The sequence below is a fragment of the Aspergillus karnatakaensis genome (assembly GCF_047715665.1).
Source record: "Aspergillus karnatakaensis strain CBS 102800 unplaced genomic scaffold BJY04scaffold_19, whole genome shotgun sequence".
Taxonomy (NCBI): domain Eukaryota; kingdom Fungi; phylum Ascomycota; class Eurotiomycetes; order Eurotiales; family Aspergillaceae; genus Aspergillus; species Aspergillus karnatakaensis.
Window position 1 is genome coordinate 281,960 of NW_027395731.1, and position 19,083 is coordinate 301,042.

General features: G+C 50.3%; 9 protein-coding genes across 9 annotated transcripts; 3 read left to right on the forward strand and 6 right to left on the reverse strand.

Moving 5' to 3' along the window:
* Positions 1-9: 9 nt before the first annotated feature.
* On the reverse strand, positions 10-1,886 carry BJY04DRAFT_41081 (aldo/keto reductase). The gene is made up of 2 exons (XM_073720315.1): positions 1,579-1,886; positions 10-1,523 (listed from the first exon to the last, which is right to left on the reverse strand). Exon 2 carries the CDS (start codon positions 1,500-1,502, stop codon positions 339-341), a length of 1,164 nt encoding a protein of 387 aa, XP_073572233.1. The 5' UTR covers positions 1,503-1,523; positions 1,579-1,886; the 3' UTR covers positions 10-338.
* Positions 1,859-4,558, reverse strand: BJY04DRAFT_41137 (uncharacterized protein). Its single transcript, XM_073720318.1, has 2 exons — positions 3,538-4,558; positions 1,859-3,480 (listed from the first exon to the last, which is right to left on the reverse strand). Exons 1-2 carry the CDS (start codon positions 4,022-4,024, stop codon positions 2,216-2,218), a joined length of 1,752 nt encoding a protein of 583 aa, XP_073572234.1. The 5' UTR covers positions 4,025-4,558; the 3' UTR covers positions 1,859-2,215.
* A 56-nt stretch (positions 4,559-4,614) lies between these two features.
* BJY04DRAFT_41126 (DNA damage response protein RcaA) lies at positions 4,615-7,474 on the reverse strand. The gene is made up of 5 exons (XM_073720317.1): positions 7,340-7,474; positions 7,232-7,294; positions 7,095-7,174; positions 6,893-7,044; positions 4,615-6,830 (listed from the first exon to the last, which is right to left on the reverse strand). The coding sequence occupies exons 1-5, from the start codon at positions 7,374-7,376 to the stop codon at positions 5,093-5,095; spliced, it is 2,070 nt and encodes a 689-aa protein (XP_073572235.1). The 5' UTR covers positions 7,377-7,474; the 3' UTR covers positions 4,615-5,092.
* On the forward strand, positions 7,457-9,686 carry BJY04DRAFT_41093 (Y-family DNA polymerase). The gene is made up of 2 exons (XM_073720316.1): positions 7,457-7,714; positions 7,762-9,686. The coding sequence occupies exons 1-2, from the start codon at positions 7,574-7,576 to the stop codon at positions 9,472-9,474; spliced, it is 1,854 nt and encodes a 617-aa protein (XP_073572236.1). The 5' UTR covers positions 7,457-7,573; the 3' UTR covers positions 9,475-9,686.
* Positions 9,687-9,857: 171 nt separating this feature from the next.
* BJY04DRAFT_187048 (uncharacterized protein) lies at positions 9,858-10,208 on the reverse strand. Its single transcript, XM_073710984.1, has one exon. It carries the CDS (start codon positions 10,127-10,129, stop codon positions 9,899-9,901), a length of 231 nt encoding a protein of 76 aa, XP_073572237.1. The 5' UTR covers positions 10,130-10,208; the 3' UTR covers positions 9,858-9,898.
* BJY04DRAFT_187049 (uncharacterized protein) lies at positions 10,189-12,481 on the forward strand. Its single transcript, XM_073710985.1, has one exon. It carries the CDS (start codon positions 10,391-10,393, stop codon positions 12,155-12,157), a length of 1,767 nt encoding a protein of 588 aa, XP_073572238.1. The 5' UTR covers positions 10,189-10,390; the 3' UTR covers positions 12,158-12,481.
* Positions 12,482-12,514: 33 nt separating this feature from the next.
* On the reverse strand, positions 12,515-14,144 carry BJY04DRAFT_187051 (uncharacterized protein). The gene has a single exon (XM_073710986.1). The coding sequence runs from the start codon at positions 13,645-13,647 to the stop codon at positions 12,667-12,669; it is 981 nt and encodes a 326-aa protein (XP_073572239.1). The 5' UTR covers positions 13,648-14,144; the 3' UTR covers positions 12,515-12,666.
* Positions 14,145-14,244: 100 nt separating this feature from the next.
* BJY04DRAFT_41151 (DnaJ domain protein) lies at positions 14,245-16,370 on the reverse strand. The gene is made up of 5 exons (XM_073720319.1): positions 16,020-16,370; positions 15,926-15,969; positions 15,777-15,870; positions 14,694-15,724; positions 14,245-14,646 (listed from the first exon to the last, which is right to left on the reverse strand). Exons 1-5 carry the CDS (start codon positions 16,123-16,125, stop codon positions 14,479-14,481), a joined length of 1,443 nt encoding a protein of 480 aa, XP_073572240.1. The 5' UTR covers positions 16,126-16,370; the 3' UTR covers positions 14,245-14,478.
* Positions 16,371-16,503: 133 nt separating this feature from the next.
* On the forward strand, positions 16,504-18,807 carry erg9 (bifunctional farnesyl-diphosphate farnesyltransferase/squalene synthase). The gene is made up of 4 exons (XM_073710987.1): positions 16,504-16,930; positions 16,990-18,049; positions 18,097-18,279; positions 18,327-18,807. The coding sequence occupies exons 1-4, from the start codon at positions 16,863-16,865 to the stop codon at positions 18,432-18,434; spliced, it is 1,419 nt and encodes a 472-aa protein (XP_073572241.1). The 5' UTR covers positions 16,504-16,862; the 3' UTR covers positions 18,435-18,807.
* The last annotated feature ends 276 nt before the right edge of the window (positions 18,808-19,083 follow it).

Genomic DNA, 19,083 nt, shown 5'->3' on the forward strand with positions numbered 1-19,083 from the left:
GACCTTATGAGGGAAGTATAATCATTTTAAGTCCGAACCCCGAGGAAACCCCGGGCCTGTCAGCATTTGGGTGATGATTGATCGATCCACTTGCGGGGATCCGCCTCTCATAATAAGACTTAATTATAATAACATTATCATCCATCTACTAGCAATCGCTTCCTATAGTTTGGTTGCCTAAGTCTTTGCCAAGGCAAGTATATGCTTGATTCCTTGTTCACTTAGGAACCTCCTCTTGGATCTCCACCGGGGAAAAAAACGATAAATCAAGAGTGAGTTGTGGCCGCAGTACCTGGCGCATAGTAGAAGGAGGTGGCAGCCATTGATGGACATACTTGCTAGTTATCTGAATGAGCAGCTGGTTTAATGGCCTTGGGCGGATCTACCCAGTCAAATTTGCCCAAACCCTTGGTCAACCAGACATCACCCGGCGTCTCGGCCATTCTCGGGGTAGAATTGTCAAACATCGAGCCGCTAAGGAAGGTATGAGGGAACCCATGGTCAAATGGATAGGCTTCCTCGATTTTGTTGATTTCCTCTTCACTCAGAGTCACGTCCAGGCCCTTGATGCTGCCCTTCAGGTGGTCGACTTTCCTGCCTCCAACGATAGGGAACACATAGGGGGCTTTTTGCATCACATAGGCCAAAGGTACATGTAGTAGGTCAGAGCCCTTGTCGTTGCTCACGGATTCGAGAACAGCAGAGACCCGCTTGTCGTGCTCTGATGTAGGAATAAACTTGCGACCAGGGTTGTGCTTCTCGCGCTCCTTGAACCCCTCCTTAGTCTGGAAACGGCCCTGGTTTAAGACGCCATACGGGCATAATGCCATTCCCTCGTCGCGAGCCATCGGGATAATGTCTCGTTCAAAATCACGCATAGCCGCGTTCCACATTCCCTGGTAGACTGAGAACTGCCGCAGGCCGTGGTCGCGAGCATACTGGTTTGCCTTGGTGACGACCCATGCCGGTGTATCCGAAATACCAAGGTAGATCACTTTCCCAGCAACTACCAGGTCATTCAGGGAGTGCATGAGTTCCGGAATGGCGGTCGTGTAGTCCCACCAGTGGACGTAGAGCAGGTCAATGTAGGAGGTCTGCAGTTTGCGCAAGGACTCGTCCACGCTGACTTTCATGGACTTGGCGTTGTTGCCGCCGTAGTTTGACTGGATACGATTTTTGTGATGCGTCATATAGGCGGTAGTGTACTTGGTTGCAAGTACAATCTCGTTGCGGTTGTCGCGTGAGGCCATCCACTCACCGACTAGCATCTCTGAGTGTCCTTCCTGATATCCGCTGGCTGTGTCGATGAAATTGCCTCCCTGGCTGTAGAAGTGGTCCAGCATCTCGAAGGCATCCTCACGCGAGCACTCTCCATAGCGCCCTTGTTGCTGACCACCGAATGTCATGGTTCCCAGGCATAATGGCGATACTCTGACGGCGGCTGCCGGCGCCAGTTGACGGTGGCGGAACAGAGCAGAGGTGAAGTCTTTCTCAGTCGACATGATGGATGATAAGATATTGAACTAATCAATAATAAATTGCTGTGACGGGCCGATATCAAGGGTATTTATCTCATACCTAGACGGCCTCTCGCACAAGATTATTCGGATAACTCCGTCCTATGTCCGCCAGCAGTGGAACCCGTGGTCATCGCGAACACACAAGTGCCCACTTGTCAGCACTTAGTTACAACTTGGCACCTGCAGCCCTGAAGAGGCAAAGGGGCAATGACATCAAGAAGTGCGAACTCAAAGCTGGGTAGGAGTACTGTAGAGTCGTGACATAAGAAAGTGTAACTCCTGTCATCGTCACTGTAAACCAATTTGAAAGATGCATATGAAGTATGAGGCGGGAGAATCTTGTGAGAGTGTCTCTGGGGTATACAGACAGTTCTATACAGGTGAGACTCTAGATTGCGTGATGAAACTGTTGATTCATTTATTAGCTCACAGATTTAGTTAAAGTCAGTCGAGTCGGTAGTTTCAGGAATGATGTCGAGTCCGAGCTGACTCCTGTTCCGGATCCCCATTGACCGACGCGAAGATACTCCCACAGTAGAATGAAAAATGAAAGTTAATGACGAGGTGGTATCTTATAAATCTACAATATAAAGCGGCCCGGGTATTTGACGCAGCTTAAGTGGCCACAGAAAGAGAAAGCGAGATTGCTTTTATGCCCAATGGGCAATGGTGTAGTGTAGCATGTTCATGGTCAGTCATGCCTTCGGCACATCGGCTATGATCCTGTACGTGGAAGCATGGATGCTGGGTGGTCGCGTGCGGGGGTATATGGCGCCGACGATCTGGTCATTGTGTCCATACTGCGGACAAATGCCGTCGGTCAATTTCACGAATTCTGCCTCCGGGCGAGAGGCATGGAGAGCTTCAAGGATTGGCTCATTCCAAAGACCCGTGCACCTGTTGTTCACGAGTTGGAAGTAAGGGTTTAGTGGGGGGCAGGCGGAGTCGAGGTCGATGAAGCGGATGCGCATGTAATCGAGCTCCGGGTGCAGCTGGAGGCCTTGGATGGATGCGATGACGAGTTTCTCGAATGCGCGGATAAAGTTTAGGTTGGTAATCCCAGAGAAGTCGTCAAGAAAGGGAAGACTGGAGTGGAGTTTCTTGTCTCTGCAGCAGGTCTTGACTACAAGGTCAAGAGATTTGAGCTTTGAGATGATTGGTCTGGTGTTCATCAGGTTTCGCGTTGTCTCAAAAAGACATGCACAGACTTTGCCCGTGAATGTGAGGGACTCCAGGCGGGGTGCAACTTCTCCTAGAAGGCGACACAGGTGCGGCGGATTGACCCCATCACCGAGCCAGCGGGTCTGAGAATTATCCTTGTTATCGAATCCTTCGAGACTGATGTTGATGTGGAGTAACGTCGGTGGTAGACGGCGAAGTATCCCTGCGATAGTATCGTATCCTTCGAGCTTGGGCTTGGCGTAAGAACAGTGCCACTCCCGAACGCTCGGCAGCGCCTGTGATAGAGTGCACCAGTGTTGATACTCTCGCATGATGTTCCAGGCGCCACGCATCACAAACGTCTGAATACCCGGAAGCAAGGGAAGCTGGCGGCCACATTGACCGTACGGATCGTTCCTGAAATGGCGTACCATAGGTGGTTTTTTGCAGTGGCCTCCTTCCAGACTAAGTATACGAGCCTCCGAAAAGGTATTTTGCACATGGAGAAACATTTCCTCTAACGTAGCATTGTGGCTCGCATAGTGATATTTGTAGTCACTCGTCGGGGGCGACTCCGCGTTATCCCATGTCGTCGCAGCCTGTAGAACAGCCATGTCGGTCAATCCGCCAGTCTCGTCATTAGGTCTCCTCGGAATCTGGCGGGACAGGGTTTTAATTGCTCGCTGTCCCCAAACAGGGACCCAAATCTCAACATGGCGGACAACAGGTGCTAGATGAGGATTCGCATAGAACCAGAGTGCGCTTTCCTCCAATTCACCTACTGTACCTTTGAGTTTGACTATATTGACCAGTGTTAGTGATGAAAGCGGACAACAATACGAAAAGGGCCACTGACTATGTCTGTAGATCCGATCCTGCACCAAGACTCTCCATACGGGCGAGATCAAAGCTAGGTTCGAAAGAGCCTTCCGCCTCGGATGACGTAATGATTTATTCCAACTCCGAACAGGGGATTTCCCACCAGTTGCTGTCAAAGTTGATGTACGTTCCCCAAACAGATGGTCGAGGATTGTTTCATGTATTTCAACGGGCAGATGATTGAATTCAACATCGGATCGGCATGGCGAGCGTGGTGTATCGACCGACTGCACATCCTCCATTTCAGTATCCACCGGAGACTGGACCCATTCCGGACCCACGGGGACTGTGAATGAGCCCTCATGGACCGGGATCTCGGCACTCGTACTTCGAATCGATTTCGCGCATGATGTGTTTGACACGGACGAGGCTCGTTCGAGGGCATTGACCGAAACGGGTCGTGGGGGTGGTATCGCAGAGATCATGAAGGATGCGGAGGGGGACGATAGCAGGTCGGCGGTCATTATTATTCTGCGGAAAGGAAACAAGGAAGCAGGAAGAGGAAGAATCTAGGAAACGCCAAGCAGATAGTCAAGATCGTCAGTCGTTATAGGTGGGAGAAAAAGGGCTACGGCAACACCCAGGTTAGCAAGCCGGAGACGACCGAGAAGAAGAGAAGAAAAAAAGAGTAAAAGAAGAAGAGGAAAAAGAAAATGATTGAGGACGCGAAGCTGAACATACTCGAGGCCGTTTTGGATTAGTTTGAAGGTGAAGAAGTCAGGGCGAAAGAGGACGAGGGACGCAATGACCAGTTATAACCGGAGAGGGGTCAATCAGGAAGAATAAGCAAGTCTAATCAGGTGCAGCCAACGTAGTCCATGGCGGAGACGACGCTGCGTTGGAAGTGTATGTGTTGGTGGATGGAGCCAGAAGCAGGTAATTAGGCTGTCAGGCAGCGTCAGGGAGAGCAAGTGAGTGGGTGAGATGCAGGGAGCAGCGAGAGTGGTGACGAAAGGTGAGGCGCAGCGGAGTTGATAGGACGCAGCGAGTCAATTCGAGCGATGAAGGAGGGGAAAGGCAACAAACAAGAGAACACCCGAGGGGATGGAGAAGAAGAGTGAGAGAAGAGAAGAAATGAAGACTTTCACGCGGTCAGATGATTTGACTACGTCCGTGATGCCATCGTCCAGGCTGGAGGAAGTATATTAATAGCAGCCCCCTTGTTCGAGATTCATCATGGATTCCGATGGAGCAGTATCACTTTAAGTGTGCGTTCGGGGCTAAGCCAGTCTGTCTCACCATGGGATTGTCCTACCGCTTGGAATGCAACTCTGGAGGCCAAAATTTGGTTTGTTGAAAGGAAATTCCCTTGAAGTCGATCACAATCAAGAGTGCAGGAACCGTGAATCGACAAGCCTGACTGGATAACCTTCACACCTAAGTTTTAGCGCCTGCCCACCTCTTAGCGCCAAGCCTATTTGAACACAACCAACAGTCCCGATGGAGTATACTGTCCTAGAGAGACAGACTAGATGTATTATTGATAACCCGAAAGATGTAGTATATACACAGATGAATTGAAGTCCACGAAATCATCGCTTGCGACGAAACCGAAACCGAAGCTCGTCATCACTATCCGAGTCTCGCTCATCACGCACTCGTTTCTGGCTTCTCTGTGTGGTCGTCTTTTCCGACTCACTGCGCACCACCGGTCGCCTCTCGGGTGGCTCGCTATCTACTTGACTGATTCCACGGTCTTCATGGCTTTCTTGCGCACGTTGATCTGTAGATCGATGAGTGCTCACCCAGTAGTGGTCTCCAATCCCAAAGTCCTTCCGTGCCACCTCCTCCAGCGGCACGATAACAGCCTGGATCCGACGGCGAGGTTGGCTGGGATCACCTTTTCGACGAAACTTCTTGAAGTTCTTTCTTCCATTCCAACGCTCGTCCCATCTATTTTTGTCGTCCGCCTTTTTGGCGGGTATTTCCATCTCTTCCACAATGGCAAGTCCTTTTAGTTTTTCGACATCTATGTCTTTGAGTGAGCTTTGAAGAAGCTCTTCATCTTGCTGACGCCGCTGGCGGGCGGCGTCCTCTTCTGCCTCTCGGTGCTGTCGGGCTGCCTCTAAAACATCGAGTTTTTGACGTTTTGGGCGAGGCTCCTCCTCCTTGGGACGGGAGCTAGAATCATCCATACTTCGTTGGGAGGTCTCTGCGCGCAGACGTTTCATTGCAGTAGCTCCTGGTAGCAAGCTCGAGACAACGTCCTCCTCCTTCTGGAGGCTGTCAGCTTGTTGAGTATGACTTTCCGTTGGGGCTTCCATCGACAAAGGCGGAAGATCGTCCATGGCTTCTTCAACATCTGGGGCGTAGACAGGTATAGAGTTGATGTCGAAGCCGTCATCAAAGGTCTTCATTTTGCTGACATATTTCCGCACTCGGCCCCTCTTGGCATTGTTGGACGGTTGACTCACGTCTTCAGACGGCTGAGAATCAGCAACGACTTGTACATCCTCACTGGAAGGTGGGGCGGGTGTGAATTCCGGGGTAGGTTCAATTCGTAGCTCTTGCGGGAGCGGCCGGCATAATATGGATGCATCATTTCCGAGAATTGCATTGAGAAATTCGTTCTGCTCAGTCACACGCTGGTCAATCATCAGCGCCACCTCGTTGTCGAGTTCTATAAACCATTTTTCATTTCGTGTTTTGTTCCGAAACCGCACAAGTCCTACGCCCCCAGGGCCATCTCTGGCGGACCCGAAATCCTTTTGACCGGCAGCATTTCTCATGAACTGTACAACTTCTTCCGCTGTAGTGACTCCTTCCTTGGCTTCAAAATGTAGAGCTTTTCCATGACCATTGGTGATTGGTTCCTCCAGTAGGTTCTTTTGCCCCTTGTCGAGAAATACAAAGGTGTATCCTTCAAAAACGTTTACTCGATCAGGGTTCGATGCGAATGCCTCATCCGAATAATTGACGACCTCTTTGCCAGAAGGTGGTAAATGCGCTTTTTCATTGGGCCACGCGCCATCGAAGTCAGCCTCTAATGGAGATAGGCTCTCTAGGTTCTCCAGGTCGCTTGGGGTTGCTGCGTAATCTAGCGCATCAATGAATGAGTAGTCGACGATGTGATTGCCATTGACAAGAGCAAGCAGGCCCTTCGCGGTGTTTCGCTTGGTTTGAACGACGTGCGTTGTGACATTGACAATGTAGTCATCAATGGTCTTAATGTCCAAGCCTTCGAGTTGGGAGCGATAGCGGGCGAGAGCGTTTTTGCTGATCTCTTTGGAGGAGAAGGAGAAGCTGAGGACAGTAGGCTGCCACTTTATACTAAGATCATAACAGGAATTAGCTTCATGTCTTATGCTGCATCAAGCTACCTGGATGCCTACCGCAACGCAGATGAGTATTTTCCCACGAAGAGTGTATGCGCATCACCGGCGAGTTCTTTGCTCTTTCCTCTGATTTGTTCACCATTTACCACCGTTCCATATTTCGAACCTTCATCGCTGACTGTTACAACCGATCTTGATCTTGTTTTTGACTGGGTCTGTCAGCCAAAGGGGTTCAACCATCTAGATTAGGCGATCATACACCATCACCAGGATTCACTGCAGAAACCTCGATTACTAAGTGCTTTCGGGAGATCGACTTCGACGGTATAGCTCCTCGATCTAAAGGACGTCATCGTTAGAGTTGTAGCTAGCAGATAATCAAATGGGGTCTCTTACAGCCTGCTTCCTTGACGCGGCCAAAAAGGTACTTCTTCCCAGGCCGCAGCCACACGCGCTTGCCTTCGGACGGTCAGCCGGAAAATGACGTTGTGGGAATGCACTGACCTTCTAGAAACCCGCCCTCGGAGTCAAGAATCCACATGAGGGGCACTGTGAGCACAGAATCATCCCTAACATGATGAGCTCGCTTCGAGTGCGGGATTGTCTTTGACACGAGCGCCGCGATTGGCAACGCGCTCTCACGTGACTCTAATGCCTAATGCTGCCTAGTTTGGTAATCCATGAATTGACCGCACGCATTCACGCCTAACATCCTCTCCAAGATGCGACGATGATTCCATGGAGGAGGGAAGAGAGGACAAGGGCGGAGAGCCCACAGAAACAACCGATCAGTTAGTCGATGGTGACGAAAGCTTGAAGTATCAGCTTTTGGGCCCCTCATTAACGAAAGCCGGACAAGAATCGGTTGACCAGCGAAAGGTGAGTAAACTCACATCACATTCAGCCCAGCTACTGATAAAAAAAAGGTCTCTGAAATAATTTTCAATGCGTCGAAAGGCTCGAAGTTCTTTAATCATGAACAGGCCCGTGACCGCCTCCTTACGGAGAAGATACAACGCATCTTGAAAGAGAAATCTCGCTTAGAGAGCCTGAACCTATCTATTGACTTGAAATTGGCCGACCAGCTCTTTACTGAACTGGAATTGACTCGGGACCTCACTCAATATGTCGTCCATGTGGACTGCGACGCATTCTTTGCAGCGGTTGAAGAACTTGATCACCCTGAGCTGAAAACCGTTCCGATGGCTGTTGGGGGAGGCGTTCTGACCACCTGCAACTATGAGGCTCGAAAATTTGGCATTCGGAGTGGAATGGCATCGTTCGTGGCGACTAAGCTATGCCCTCAGCTAGCACTGCTACCAATGAACCACGATAAGTACTCCGCAAAAGCTCAAGAAATACGTGCCATAATCGCTCAGTATGACCCTCAATTTGAGAGTGCGAGCATTGATGAAGCATACCTGAACATAACGTCCTATTGCACCGAAAACCAGCTCGACCCCGAGGAGGCTGTCAGCCGCATGCGCGCAGAGATCCTCGAAACGACTAAAGTTTCGGTGTCTGCTGGTATCGCAGCAAATGCCAAAATCGCAAAGATATCATCTAACCGCAATAAACCCAATGGGCAATATCGTGTGCCGAATACTAGAGACGCCATTATGGAATTTATGAAGGATCTTCCTATGCGCAAGGTTAACGGCGTAGGTCGAGTATTTGAGCGGGAACTCGATGCGATCGGCATCAAAACCTGCGGTGATATCTTTCCTCGGCGCGCCTATCTAGCGAAATTGTTCGGTGAAAAGGCACTCTGTTTCCTGGCACAGTGCTATCTAGGACTCGGTAGGACCAAGATTCAACCCGCGGAGACCTATGAGCGCAAGAGCGTGGGCACTGAAACCACATTCCATGAGATTAGCACCAAGGAAGAGTTCAGAGAGAAACTCTGGTACTGCTCCCAAGAGCTTGAGAAAGACCTTTCTCGAACGCAGTTCAAGGGACGCACATTAGTCCTCAAAGTCAAATTAGCGACCTTTGAGGTCTTGACACGACAGCATCAGCCAGCACGAGCCGTATCTTCGGCGAAAGAACTTTTCACGTCAGCTCTTCCGATGCTCGAGAAACTCGAGAATGAGATTTCGGAAATGAAGCTTCGACTGCTTGGTATTCGTTGTACCAATCTCGTGAGCACGAAGAAGTTTGACATGAACTTTTTCGGTCCGGCTGCGCGCAGAAAGCCTGTACAAGAGACGGCACCTGTCGCTACTGATGGAGAACAGGAGATTAGCGCAGAAGAAGCTTTCGAGAAGGCGGCGCTCGAGGAGCTGCAGGATGAAATGAACAATATCGAGAAGCTCAGCCAGGAGAACCCTGCAGATGAGATTGATGGACCCGAGAAAACTCCACCACCGCTTACAGCTGATAAGTTAACCGAACAACCGTCCTACTGGGATTGTCCCATTTGCTCAATGCCTCAGATAGCGGAGGATAGGAAGTTTAACGACCATGTGGACTACTGTCTCTCGAAACGAACCATCATCGAGGCTGTCCAGGATGATTCACCGCAACCGCAGCAGCAGTCTCAGCCCCAACTCTCAGCAGCACCAGGTGGATCACGGAAGCGGAAGACAGGTGCTCGCAACACTGTAGATCCGCGTCAGAAACGGCTCTTTTTTACTTGATCGGAGGCCATGTTTTGTCTCACTTGACATAGATTGGCAGGCATATCATCATAACGCACTCAGTCTGCTCGAGGAAGCTAAAAATTCTCCTCGACTTGGGCTTGGGTCGAGAAAGTTTATCCCGTTGCTAACCCTTAGTCCATCCGCGCTCAGAAGGTGTTGAGGATGTTTCCGACCGGGCCTGCCGCGTGCCCTTTGCTCCATTGATAACTCCCAGTGCAAACAGTTTCTGGCCCATTTGATAGTGCATTATACCTGAGACATTGGAGATGCAAGGAACCCCTTGCTCTAGGCTGCCGCTGGTGTTTTGGACATTATAGCATTCATGCATCATTGTAACCAAATTCTGTGTTCTTCCTGCGGCTAGACAGTATATGCATGCATTCCAGGTAGACGTTTATAGACTCCTGTCAAAATCCAACAATCACTGCGGATCAGCCCATACAGGCGGAGCACATAGATCATCATCCAACAATCGGAAGGATGCCCAGCCAAAGCGAGAATTCCCGAATCTCGACATAAACGACGTAAGAGAGATCATCCAGTAAAAGAAGATCTGACTGACCACACGTACAAGGAAGCTGCCCCCTTGGAATGCACCTGGATCTATGTTGCGGTGAAAAGCGACTAGACCGGATTTGGCGGGGATAAACATCTCGGTCGGCCTGGTGGTGTTTGGCGGCAAAATAGTTCCACGCTGCTGTCTCTCGTCATAAAACCTCCATTTTCAACCGCCTGACCTTGCCCTTCGCCTCGTTCATCTTACTCCAGACCATCAGAGGTGGCCTCATCATTGCTTTTCGGCTGTTAGACCTACGCTTCTGGCTGGCTGGTGCCACCATGCTTGCAGATCCTCGAGGAGTGCCGCAATGCCATAAGGAGTTGCCCTTCTCTCTGCCCCTCGAATCCAGCAGCTATGACTTTCGATAAACAAAACAATGGCCACATAGCCAAACCTTTTACCCCAACTCTTAGTGCTTCATTTAGCAGAGGAAGCAAAGCACCGCTGACACCGAAGCTCGCTAATCCGACCACCGTCCGCGCCCGCCTTGCCCCAGACCATCCCGCATCTACTCCGGCCAGGCAGGGTACCGAGCCCTCCTACCTCAATGCGAATATCACACCTCGATCCGGTTCGAGGAGTACCAGACGCGATGGACCTATACTCTCCCCGGCTAGTACGCCAGTACACTCCCCGCAGTCGTCTTTTGTACAACCGTCTCAGGCAAATGGGCTAAACACAAGGGTATACCGGGCGGATCGCAGTCCAGTTCGCTTGGGCCCGAAACTTGAGCCTTCGAGGACAGCAAGAGCAAAAACTTTGACGGCCGATCTAAATACTGTGTCTCGTCCTTATTCCTCCTCTGAACTCTCCGCTGCCTCTCCGATGTTTTTTCACGCTAGCGACGCACGCTCAGTATCGGGCTCGTCCGATGCAGATACGCGGTCGAGGGTTTCTGTGAAATCAGCTTCTCCTGCTACATTTATATACGCAAATGGGCAGGAAGAGTCTCAGGGAACCACTGATGAGAATACTAGGCGGCGGTCGTCTGGGCTGTCTCGCCCGACGATTGCAACGAAACCCGCAGCCTCGCCACGACTAAAGTCACCCAAGCTTGGTGCGGCATCACCTCGAGTCTCTGATAGTATTCCTTCTTCTCAAAGCCTACCGCACCTCGAAGACTCGCCCGAAATCCGCTCACCGATGCACAGCCCGCCGTTAAGCACCGTTCGACCGGTGCCCATAATCAGCCACACGAAGTCGTCAAGTCTAGACACTGGACGCAGTACTCCTCTCCGAGAAACGTACAAGGAGAGCCTAAGGCCGAGCCCGATAATAGTGTCTACAATGGATTCACAGGTGGAGGACGGCAATGTTGCAGATGTCATTCCTGCACTAAGACCACGGATCTTCAGCAACGGGTCTACAACCTCTATAGACAGCTATACCCAAGACAGCCAACATGACGGACTGCAAAGCCCAGTCAAATCGGAGCATGCAAGCAGCAGCGGACCGGTTCTCAGCGCTCGTGTTGAACGCAAGATCCTAGATCTTGAAATCAGCAACTCATCTCTGTTGGCGATCAACAAGACCCTTGAGCGCGAGATGCGGAAACAGAATGCTGAACTACGAAGATTTCGGCGGCTCAGTCGCTCCGGTCGTCTATCCGTGGCCCCTTCGCGCTCAGTATCGGGGACTCTGTCAATACCCAGCGAGATCGACGAGGATAGCGAGAACTCGTCAAACCAATCGCATGACGACATGTCCGAATTGAGCGACGAAGAGTCTATGCTAGACGAGAGCTCTCTGGGGCCCGGCTCGACAACTGGCGAAGACTCGCAACAAAGAAATAATGACGAAAAGCGTTTCCTTATCGACCTGGCAAAACATCAGGAACTACTAGCAGACAGCCAGAAAATGAACCAAAGCCTCAAACGGTGTCTTGGGTGGACTGAAGAGCTCATCAAAGAGGCCAAAAAGGCACTCGAATATAACGTGCACGTTAGCGATGTCCAGCTTGGTGGACGAGTGCTCACCGATGAATATCAGGATACCGAAGCCGGCAAGGGACTACTTGCAGTTGTCTCGCCGGAGACTGAACTTCCCAGCCTAGATTTACCGGAGAACTTTCATCTTCCTGATAGCGATGGCGACAGCGACGACGATTTGTCGCCTTCATGATTTATGTCTCTCATTATTATTTTCTTTTGTTAGCGATACCCTACACGGCATTATACGCTTTATATCCACAAGCTCGCTTCGAGAGCTACAGCGCAGTCAAGCACATTCTCATTGCGAACTAAATTTTTGGGGTCGATCATGATTCCATCTGCTTGCCTTCCATGTGCTCATGACCGATGCTTACCTGACCAAGCCAGCTTTGTCTCTGTTCCCTCCTTACATTTCTACCCTGTGTTTATATAAGCGATAGATTTTATTTATCTGGCTGATCGGCCCGCCTTGGTACTCGTATTAGATACCCATACGCATTAATGAAATAATTGGATATGTTGATCCTAAACACAAGCGTCGAGTAACTGGAAGTAGATATAAAAACGCATTATTCATTTGGGGTATATATGTCTCGTTACCTAAAACCGATCGTTGTCGGATCGCAGTTATGCACCCAACGCCAAAAACACCCAGATCGTCAGCAGGACGATGTCATAATTCATGCGAGTCAGTAGGTACTAGAGTAAATCCCAATCCCAACTTCCATCCTTCTCCTTCTCCTGTTGTCTCTCGGAAATGCACCAAAGTGCATAGTCGAGTTCGTCGACTTCAGGATTGAATACATTCGTCTCCATCTTTCCTCTGTCTTTCGTTTCCTTCTTTGGACTTATACTCCTTCGACTCTCCTCTTGCGCCAGAAGCTCAGGCATCCTTCGCTGTGTCTCCATACCCAGTTGTGCACCCGCACCCGCATCTGTACGCGTCGACAAGGCAGAGGCAGACCTCTGAGCAATAGCCCAAAGTGCATAATCGACCTCATCTAGGTCGAGACTGGATATATTCATGTCCTTTCTCTTGTCCTTTCCCGTCTCCATTTCTTTGCTTGTATCCTGTCCAGAGAGCTCAGGCGCTGTCCTCGGCGTATCCACATCCATATCTGTCCCAGGCGTCGTAACAGGCGTCGAGTCGGAGTCTGATGTCACCGGTGTGAAACTCGAGGCAGAACTAGAATTAGAGATTGATCTCGAGGGCGAGACGCAGCTCGTGGTTGAGGCGGGTGTCGTTTCCGCGTTCAGGTCCCTTTGTAACGTCCTACCTGGACTCTGTGTCCTCATTCCAATTCCAATTCCAGGTCTCGACCTCTTGTATCCCTGACTAGAAAGCGGGAAGGGTATTCCTGAGGCCTTCTCAAGATAACCCCTGTGCTTATTGCTCGTATTCCTGAAGAAAGATCTCTCTTTTTCAAGTTCTTCGTGGATCCAGATTGGCTTTTGGTCTGGGAATGGGACGATGGGGCTCGGGATGGTGAGGGTCAAGGGTGGTAGGCTGTGATTAGCTGTTTGCTTTTGCCCTATACTGGTAATCTTGGGCTCGTTAGCTGTGTCTTGAGATTGCCCTGGCGCATTGGAAAGAAGGTGTAGTTGATTTTGAGGCCGGATGCTCGTTGTATGCAGTGTATCAGTATTGGTTGTCGATTTGTATATGGGCAGATGTGTCATCTTTGGCTTGTAGGCTCTTGCTTGTCTCTTGTCTGGTGTTTAGGACGTGCTTCGAGGTATAATGAGTGTGCTCTCCAATAGATATTCTCAACGAAAGTCTACCGCTCCAGCTCAGTGGACGGTGTGTGGATAAGATTTTTGGAGAGTAGATAGCTGATCGTTATGAAGATGCAAAAGAGAGAATTTCTCGCCTCTAGGCACCAGGAAGTGAAAAGTCGACATTATACTTTTCTTATTAATTGAAGCTTGCGAAGCAGCATGTTGCGAGAGGTACGGAAGGGGTGGCCGGAAGTATTTTTCTCGGGAGGAGTGATTGCCTGGTGGTCGGGAATTGTGATTATTAGGTGAGCATTTGAGAGAACTTTTCTTTCGATGTCCTATGCTCTGTATAAATTTGCGCGTAGCAGGAGATCTTAGGGCTCTTTTGGTTCGTTGTGGAGATTTGGACGATGCCAGGAGTCGCAGATGATTTCGGCGCACGTTCCAGAAGCTTCAGTAACAGCCCTACTTACTGGTCTGGATCTGTCCCCATCCACGATCGCGATTTTGGTCTCTAGGGCGGGTGAGCCGTGTGGACCCTTGCAGTTGCAGCACATGGTGATTTCGATAATATTTAATTTTCGTCTAACACGTTCAGATCTAGTTACAATTGAGGAGAAGGTGGAGGTACACGCTTAGCGGGGAGAGATAACGATTCGCTACGAGAAAAAGTACATCTGGTCAAATAATATCCAAAGGCACACAGGGAATAATAGACCGGGAAAGGTGATGGGGTGGGGTGTAAAGATTGAGAAAGCTCTAGGGATTAGGGTGATGGGTCGAGAGATCGGCTTACGCCGCAGGGCCCGGACTGGTAGCAGCCGGCTCAGGGTCATGGCCGTGATGGCTGTGCTTCTTGTCCTTTTTCTTCTTATCATCCTTGCCCTTCTTAGCCATGGCGTCTGTCATGAGCTGCTCAAAGGCCATGTAGTCTCCCTCCTCATCTGGGTCACGTTCGGCCTGTATTTGTCAGAATTTTGCGTCGCGAGAGAGATGCAAGCACGAACCTTGGAATAGATATTGCCTGCAATAATCATAGCATGAGCCCGCTCAATGCGCTTCTCCAGTTTGATCTTCTTGTCGCCGAGAACCCTGTCACAGACGTCGCGGAGAACACCCTGGATCTCGAGCTTGCTGCCACGCCAGGCGGCGGCGAGCAATTTCCCGGTCACCTTGACGGAATACTCTGCCCTCATCTCATCAGTCCAGTTCTCTCCACCCTTCTCTTCTAGCTTGGCCATCTCTTCCATAGTCAACTGGGCGTCAATGACGGTCGAGATAGTTGTCCAAGCTTCCTTGGCAAGGGTACCCTTGTCCTTCAGCCTGGAGAAAAACCCAGAGATACCGAGGAACTTCTGCGATTTGAGGAACGAGGTTGCTTTTGAAACGTAGGTAGCACCAATGGCGTGCAGAATTTCAATACCGAAAGACTGGATCTTCAAGTTCTCGACCTCGAGACGAATCTTCTCCTCGAAAGCGCGGGTAACGTCAGCCCCCTTGTCGGTTTCAGTCCACACACTAATCTTGTCAATCAGCTTCGTCGCTAGCATGTCAACTCTCTCCTCCCGCGCTTTCTGTCGCTCAAGCTCGAACGCTTGAAGCTTCTCTTGCTGTTCCCGACTCAGCCCCTTCTTCTTTTCCTTCTTCCGTAGATCCCGCTCTTCTTGTGAAACATCGGCAGCCTGCAGGCGGATTTCCTCGTCGGATTTGTCCGTAATGGCGTGCTGGCCGATACGAGGGCGGGGAGTACTGGTGCCAGAGGCGGAAGGTGAAGGTGAGGTAGCAGCAGCACCAGCAGCAGCACTGGTTCCAGGTCCAGCGCCAGCACCTGCAACCGGGCTTGTACCCTCAGCGGCAGCCTTACCCTCCTGCTCGTTGATATTCAGCTTCTCCTCCGTTTGTGCAGCCAGGTCCTCCTCGGCCTCCTCCGTCGTGATTTCCATTCGAGTGGTGAGGTCTTGAAGAAGGGATATCTCGCCGATAAGGTCGTGGAACGCATCACCGCCAAAGATCATACCGAAGAACTCGTTCGGGTCCTCTGCGGTCTGTTAGTGACTCTATGGACGATAGCCGAGGATCATTGAACGTACCGAAGCCCTGGTCAGGGACCGCAGATTCCTTGCCGTGGGTATCATAGCGCTTGCGCAGTTCGGTATTGCTTAGGACTTGGTATGCTTCTCCGATCTATATGGAACGATTAATTATTACTGCAGCGGCGAGCAGGGTGGGGTGAGCGTACCGCCTGGAACCGCTCATGCGCGGTCTCATCGCCGGGATTCTTATCTATTGGATATTAACTAGAGCCATCCAAGAGACTGCACAGGAGGTCGAACCAGGGTGAGTGACGATGGCAAGCTTGCGATAAGCCTTCTTGATCTCAAGTTCGGTGGCAGTGGGAGGCACCCCCAGGGCGTCGTAATATGTGGTATCAACAACCATTTTCGTATGCGGGGAGACCGCCTCGAGACCGCGGCTTTCTGAACTCCGGGGAGAAGGAGATGGAGACAAAGAATGGTAGAGCAGAAACAGATTATGATTCGAATAAAAGAGGTTATGCAAGTTCTACTGGAGCGTGTTGTTATTTTTTTCTGCCTAATGAAGCTTCCGGAAGGCCTTTCGTCATGGCGGGGAGAGCCAGAGCCGACGAGGCGGTATGCGATGGTCACGTATGGTATAGATTACACACTCAGCGGGGCCGGCATGAGGTGAGCCGGCGTATTGGAGTGTACCGGGGGCCTAAATGATCCGGTACAGCCATTTGGGGCTAATTGGGGCTAATTTCCAGCTCCAAGAATTTCTTCCACTTCCTCATTTTCACTTCCACCACTCAAATTCATCTTCCTCATTTCCTCCTCTTTTTCTCTTCCTCCATATATTTGTCCTCTTCTCCTCCTCCATCTTCTCGTCTTCCTCTCCTTCCCTCCTCCATTCTCCCTGCTGCAGCTCTCTCTTCCCTCCTCTCCGTTGACTCCTATCCTTTATACCTCTTTTCTTCGTTTTTGCTCAACCAATTGGCGAGAGAGCCTGTGTACATTACTTTTCTAGCGTGTACTAGTACGCCAATCTGCTCTATTTTGCTTTTTCTCGTTTTTGCTCAATCTCCACGTCGAGGATTTCCTCCTTGACTGCTTCCCTTCGTACTCCTCTTCACCTTCACACGTGTAATTTTTCTCATCATGGGTCTCTCGGGCAACATCATTTACTACACCTTTCACCCCTCAGAACTGAGGGCAATCATTCAATGGTACGTCGCCCGTTTTTTCTCGCTTACACTGAAATACTGACGAGCACTCTTGGCGGTAGGAAAGTCTGGCACAACCCCGTTCATGAACGCAACGAGAAAGATGAGACAGAAACACAAAAAGCTTGCTTCAAGTTTCTTGACTTGACGAGTCGCAGCTTCAGTGCTGTCATCAAAGAGCTGCATCCGGAGCTCCTTTTGCCGGTTTGCATATTCTATCTCGCTCTTCGTGGACTTGACACGATCGAGGATGACACCTCAATCCCTCTTGAAACAAAGGAGCCTCTGCTGCGCAACTTTAAAGACTTCCTTGAACAAGATGGATGGACATTTACTGGAAACCGCCCTGAGGAGAAGGATCGTGAGCTGCTGGTTCAGTTTCACAATGTCGTGACGGAGTTTAAGAACATGAAGCCCGCCTACCAGGCCATCGTCAAGGACATTACCGATAAGATGGGTAATGGTATGGCAGACTACGTTCGCAAAGCTGCGCTTGAGGATGCGAGTGTCAAGACCGTGGAAGAATATGACCTCTACTGCTACTACGTTGCAGGCTTGGTTGGAGAAGGGTTGACGCGCTTATTCGTGGAGGCAGAGTTTGGTAACCCCGCTCTACTGAAGCGGACTCGCCTTCACAAGTCTATGGGTCTTTTCCTGCAAAAGACTAACATCATCCGTGACATCCGCGAGGACGAGGACGATGGCCGGCGCTTCTGGCCCAAGTCCATCTGGTCGAAGCATGTTGACAACTTTGAAGATCTTTTCAAGCATGAGAACCGCGAAGCGGCGCTGAACTGCAACTCAGAGATGGTCCTAAACGCTCTGGAACATGTCGAGGACTGTCTTTTCTATCTTGCCGGTCTGCGTGAGCAGAGTGTGTTCAACTTCTGTGCCATCCCCCAGGCCATGGCTATTGCTACACTGGAGCTCTGTTTCCGCAATCCAGCCATGTTTGATCGCAACATCAAGATCACCAAGGGTGATGCTTGCCAGCTCATGACCGAGTCTACGCAAAACCTTCGCGTTCTTTGCGACGTCTTCCGCCGATATGTACGCAAAATTCATAAGAAAAACACCCCTAAGGACCCCAACTTCCTCAAGATCAGCATTGTCTGCGGACAGGTAAGCATATCTATCCTTTTACACGATGGCCTCGCTCACACATTTAGATTGAAAAATTCATTGAGACGATCTTCCCAACTCAGAACGCCGAAGAGGCCAAGCGCCGTGTTGCCGGTACAGTGACAGAGGCCGAGGCTGAGAAGGCTCGGGCCGACGCTGAGACGCGCAAGGACGTCTTCATGATGCTGGGTTTGATGGGTGTAATCGCCCTCATCGTCTCCGCCCTTATGGTATGTCCGACGTCTTGTTTCTCTTGGTACTAAACTAATTTCTTCAGATTGGTACTGCTTGGATGTTGGGCGCGCGCTTCGACCTTGCTTGGCAAGAACTCCGCGGCGGCAACCTCAAGCCTACCGGGACAGCCGTGACCCACGGCGAGCTCTAATTTCACGAATCCTCTAATTACTAACTATACCCATTGGTCGCTTACACTTATGTCCTCTTCTATGAACATATGCAGCTATACTACTTCTAATACCACACCGCCTATCCCCGCCTGTTGTTCCCTCGAATAACAATGACTCCTCCACCGTCTTCACGAACTAGCACGGATGTCAAATTGCAATCCAGCCTTTCTATGACTGTGGTTGTGCCGAAGAAGTGCTGATATCAAGCGGATTTTATCCGACCAGTGAGTACTAGATTTATGTCTTCCAGTGCCGGCTTGCCGGTGCTGAGGTGGCATACATCCATTGAAGATCTGGAACATTCCGTATCGTATATATAGCTGCTGTAGGAATTCAATACTGCATCACCATGGTCATTTTGCATTCTCTAATTCCGCTGCTTGATCTTCGTATGTCTATGCATTCAAAAAGTAGGTACCTATACTCCTCGCTAGACCCGTGTTTTGTATTGAACCTATAATTTTCATCCCTTTTTTGGTTCGTCCCATACAACTAACTTCACTGTGTAGTCGGCTGCATGTTATCTCGAAGTTGAAACCAAGTAACTCATCGTAATGTTGAGAGCCGGGCTAGGCAGATAAGTCAAAGGACGCGTTTCCGGGATATAAGAGAAATCAAACGTCTAAT

Excerpts from the sequence above, each read along its gene's own strand:
- BJY04DRAFT_41137 (XM_073720318.1), bottom strand. The coding sequence starts at position 4,024 with ATGACCGCCGACCTGCTATCGTCCCCCTCCGCATCCTTCATGATCTCT. Across the intron at positions 3,481-3,537 it reads GGATCGGATCTACAGACATA|TCAAACTCAAAGGTACAGTA; the intron begins GTCAGTGGCCCT and ends TGGTCAATATAG.
- BJY04DRAFT_41081 (XM_073720315.1), bottom strand. The coding sequence starts at position 1,502 with ATGTCGACTGAGAAAGACTTCACCTCTGCTCTGTTCCGCCACCGTCAA.
- BJY04DRAFT_187048 (XM_073710984.1), bottom strand. The coding sequence starts at position 10,129 with ATGTTTATCCCCGCCAAATCCGGTCTAGTCGCTTTTCACCGCAACATA.
- BJY04DRAFT_41093 (XM_073720316.1), top strand. The coding sequence starts at position 7,574 with ATGGAGGAGGGAAGAGAGGACAAGGGCGGAGAGCCCACAGAAACAACC. Across the intron at positions 7,715-7,761 it reads AATCGGTTGACCAGCGAAAG|GTCTCTGAAATAATTTTCAA; the intron begins GTGAGTAAACTC and ends GATAAAAAAAAG.
- erg9 (XM_073710987.1), top strand. The coding sequence starts at position 16,863 with ATGGGTCTCTCGGGCAACATCATTTACTACACCTTTCACCCCTCAGAA. Across the intron at positions 16,931-16,989 it reads CTGAGGGCAATCATTCAATG|GAAAGTCTGGCACAACCCCG; the intron begins GTACGTCGCCCG and ends TCTTGGCGGTAG. Across the intron at positions 18,050-18,096 it reads TCAGCATTGTCTGCGGACAG|ATTGAAAAATTCATTGAGAC; the intron begins GTAAGCATATCT and ends TCACACATTTAG.
- BJY04DRAFT_41151 (XM_073720319.1), bottom strand. The coding sequence starts at position 16,125 with ATGGTTGTTGATACCACATATTACGACGCCCTGGGGGTGCCTCCCACT. Across the intron at positions 15,970-16,019 it reads TGCCATCGTCACTCACCCTG|ATAAGAATCCCGGCGATGAG; the intron begins GTTCGACCTCCT and ends AATATCCAATAG. Across the intron at positions 15,725-15,776 it reads GGTCCCTGACCAGGGCTTCG|AGGACCCGAACGAGTTCTTC; the intron begins GTACGTTCAATG and ends AACAGACCGCAG.
- BJY04DRAFT_187049 (XM_073710985.1), top strand. The coding sequence starts at position 10,391 with ATGACTTTCGATAAACAAAACAATGGCCACATAGCCAAACCTTTTACC.
- BJY04DRAFT_41126 (XM_073720317.1), bottom strand. The coding sequence starts at position 7,376 with ATGTGGATTCTTGACTCCGAGGGCGGGTTTCTAGAAG. Across the intron at positions 7,295-7,339 it reads CGAGGGCGGGTTTCTAGAAG|GCAAGCGCGTGTGGCTGCGG; the intron begins GTCAGTGCATTC and ends GACCGTCCGAAG. Across the intron at positions 7,175-7,231 it reads CCGCGTCAAGGAAGCAGGCT|ATCGAGGAGCTATACCGTCG; the intron begins GTAAGAGACCCC and ends GACGTCCTTTAG.
- BJY04DRAFT_187051 (XM_073710986.1), bottom strand. The coding sequence starts at position 13,647 with ATGACACATCTGCCCATATACAAATCGACAACCAATACTGATACACTG.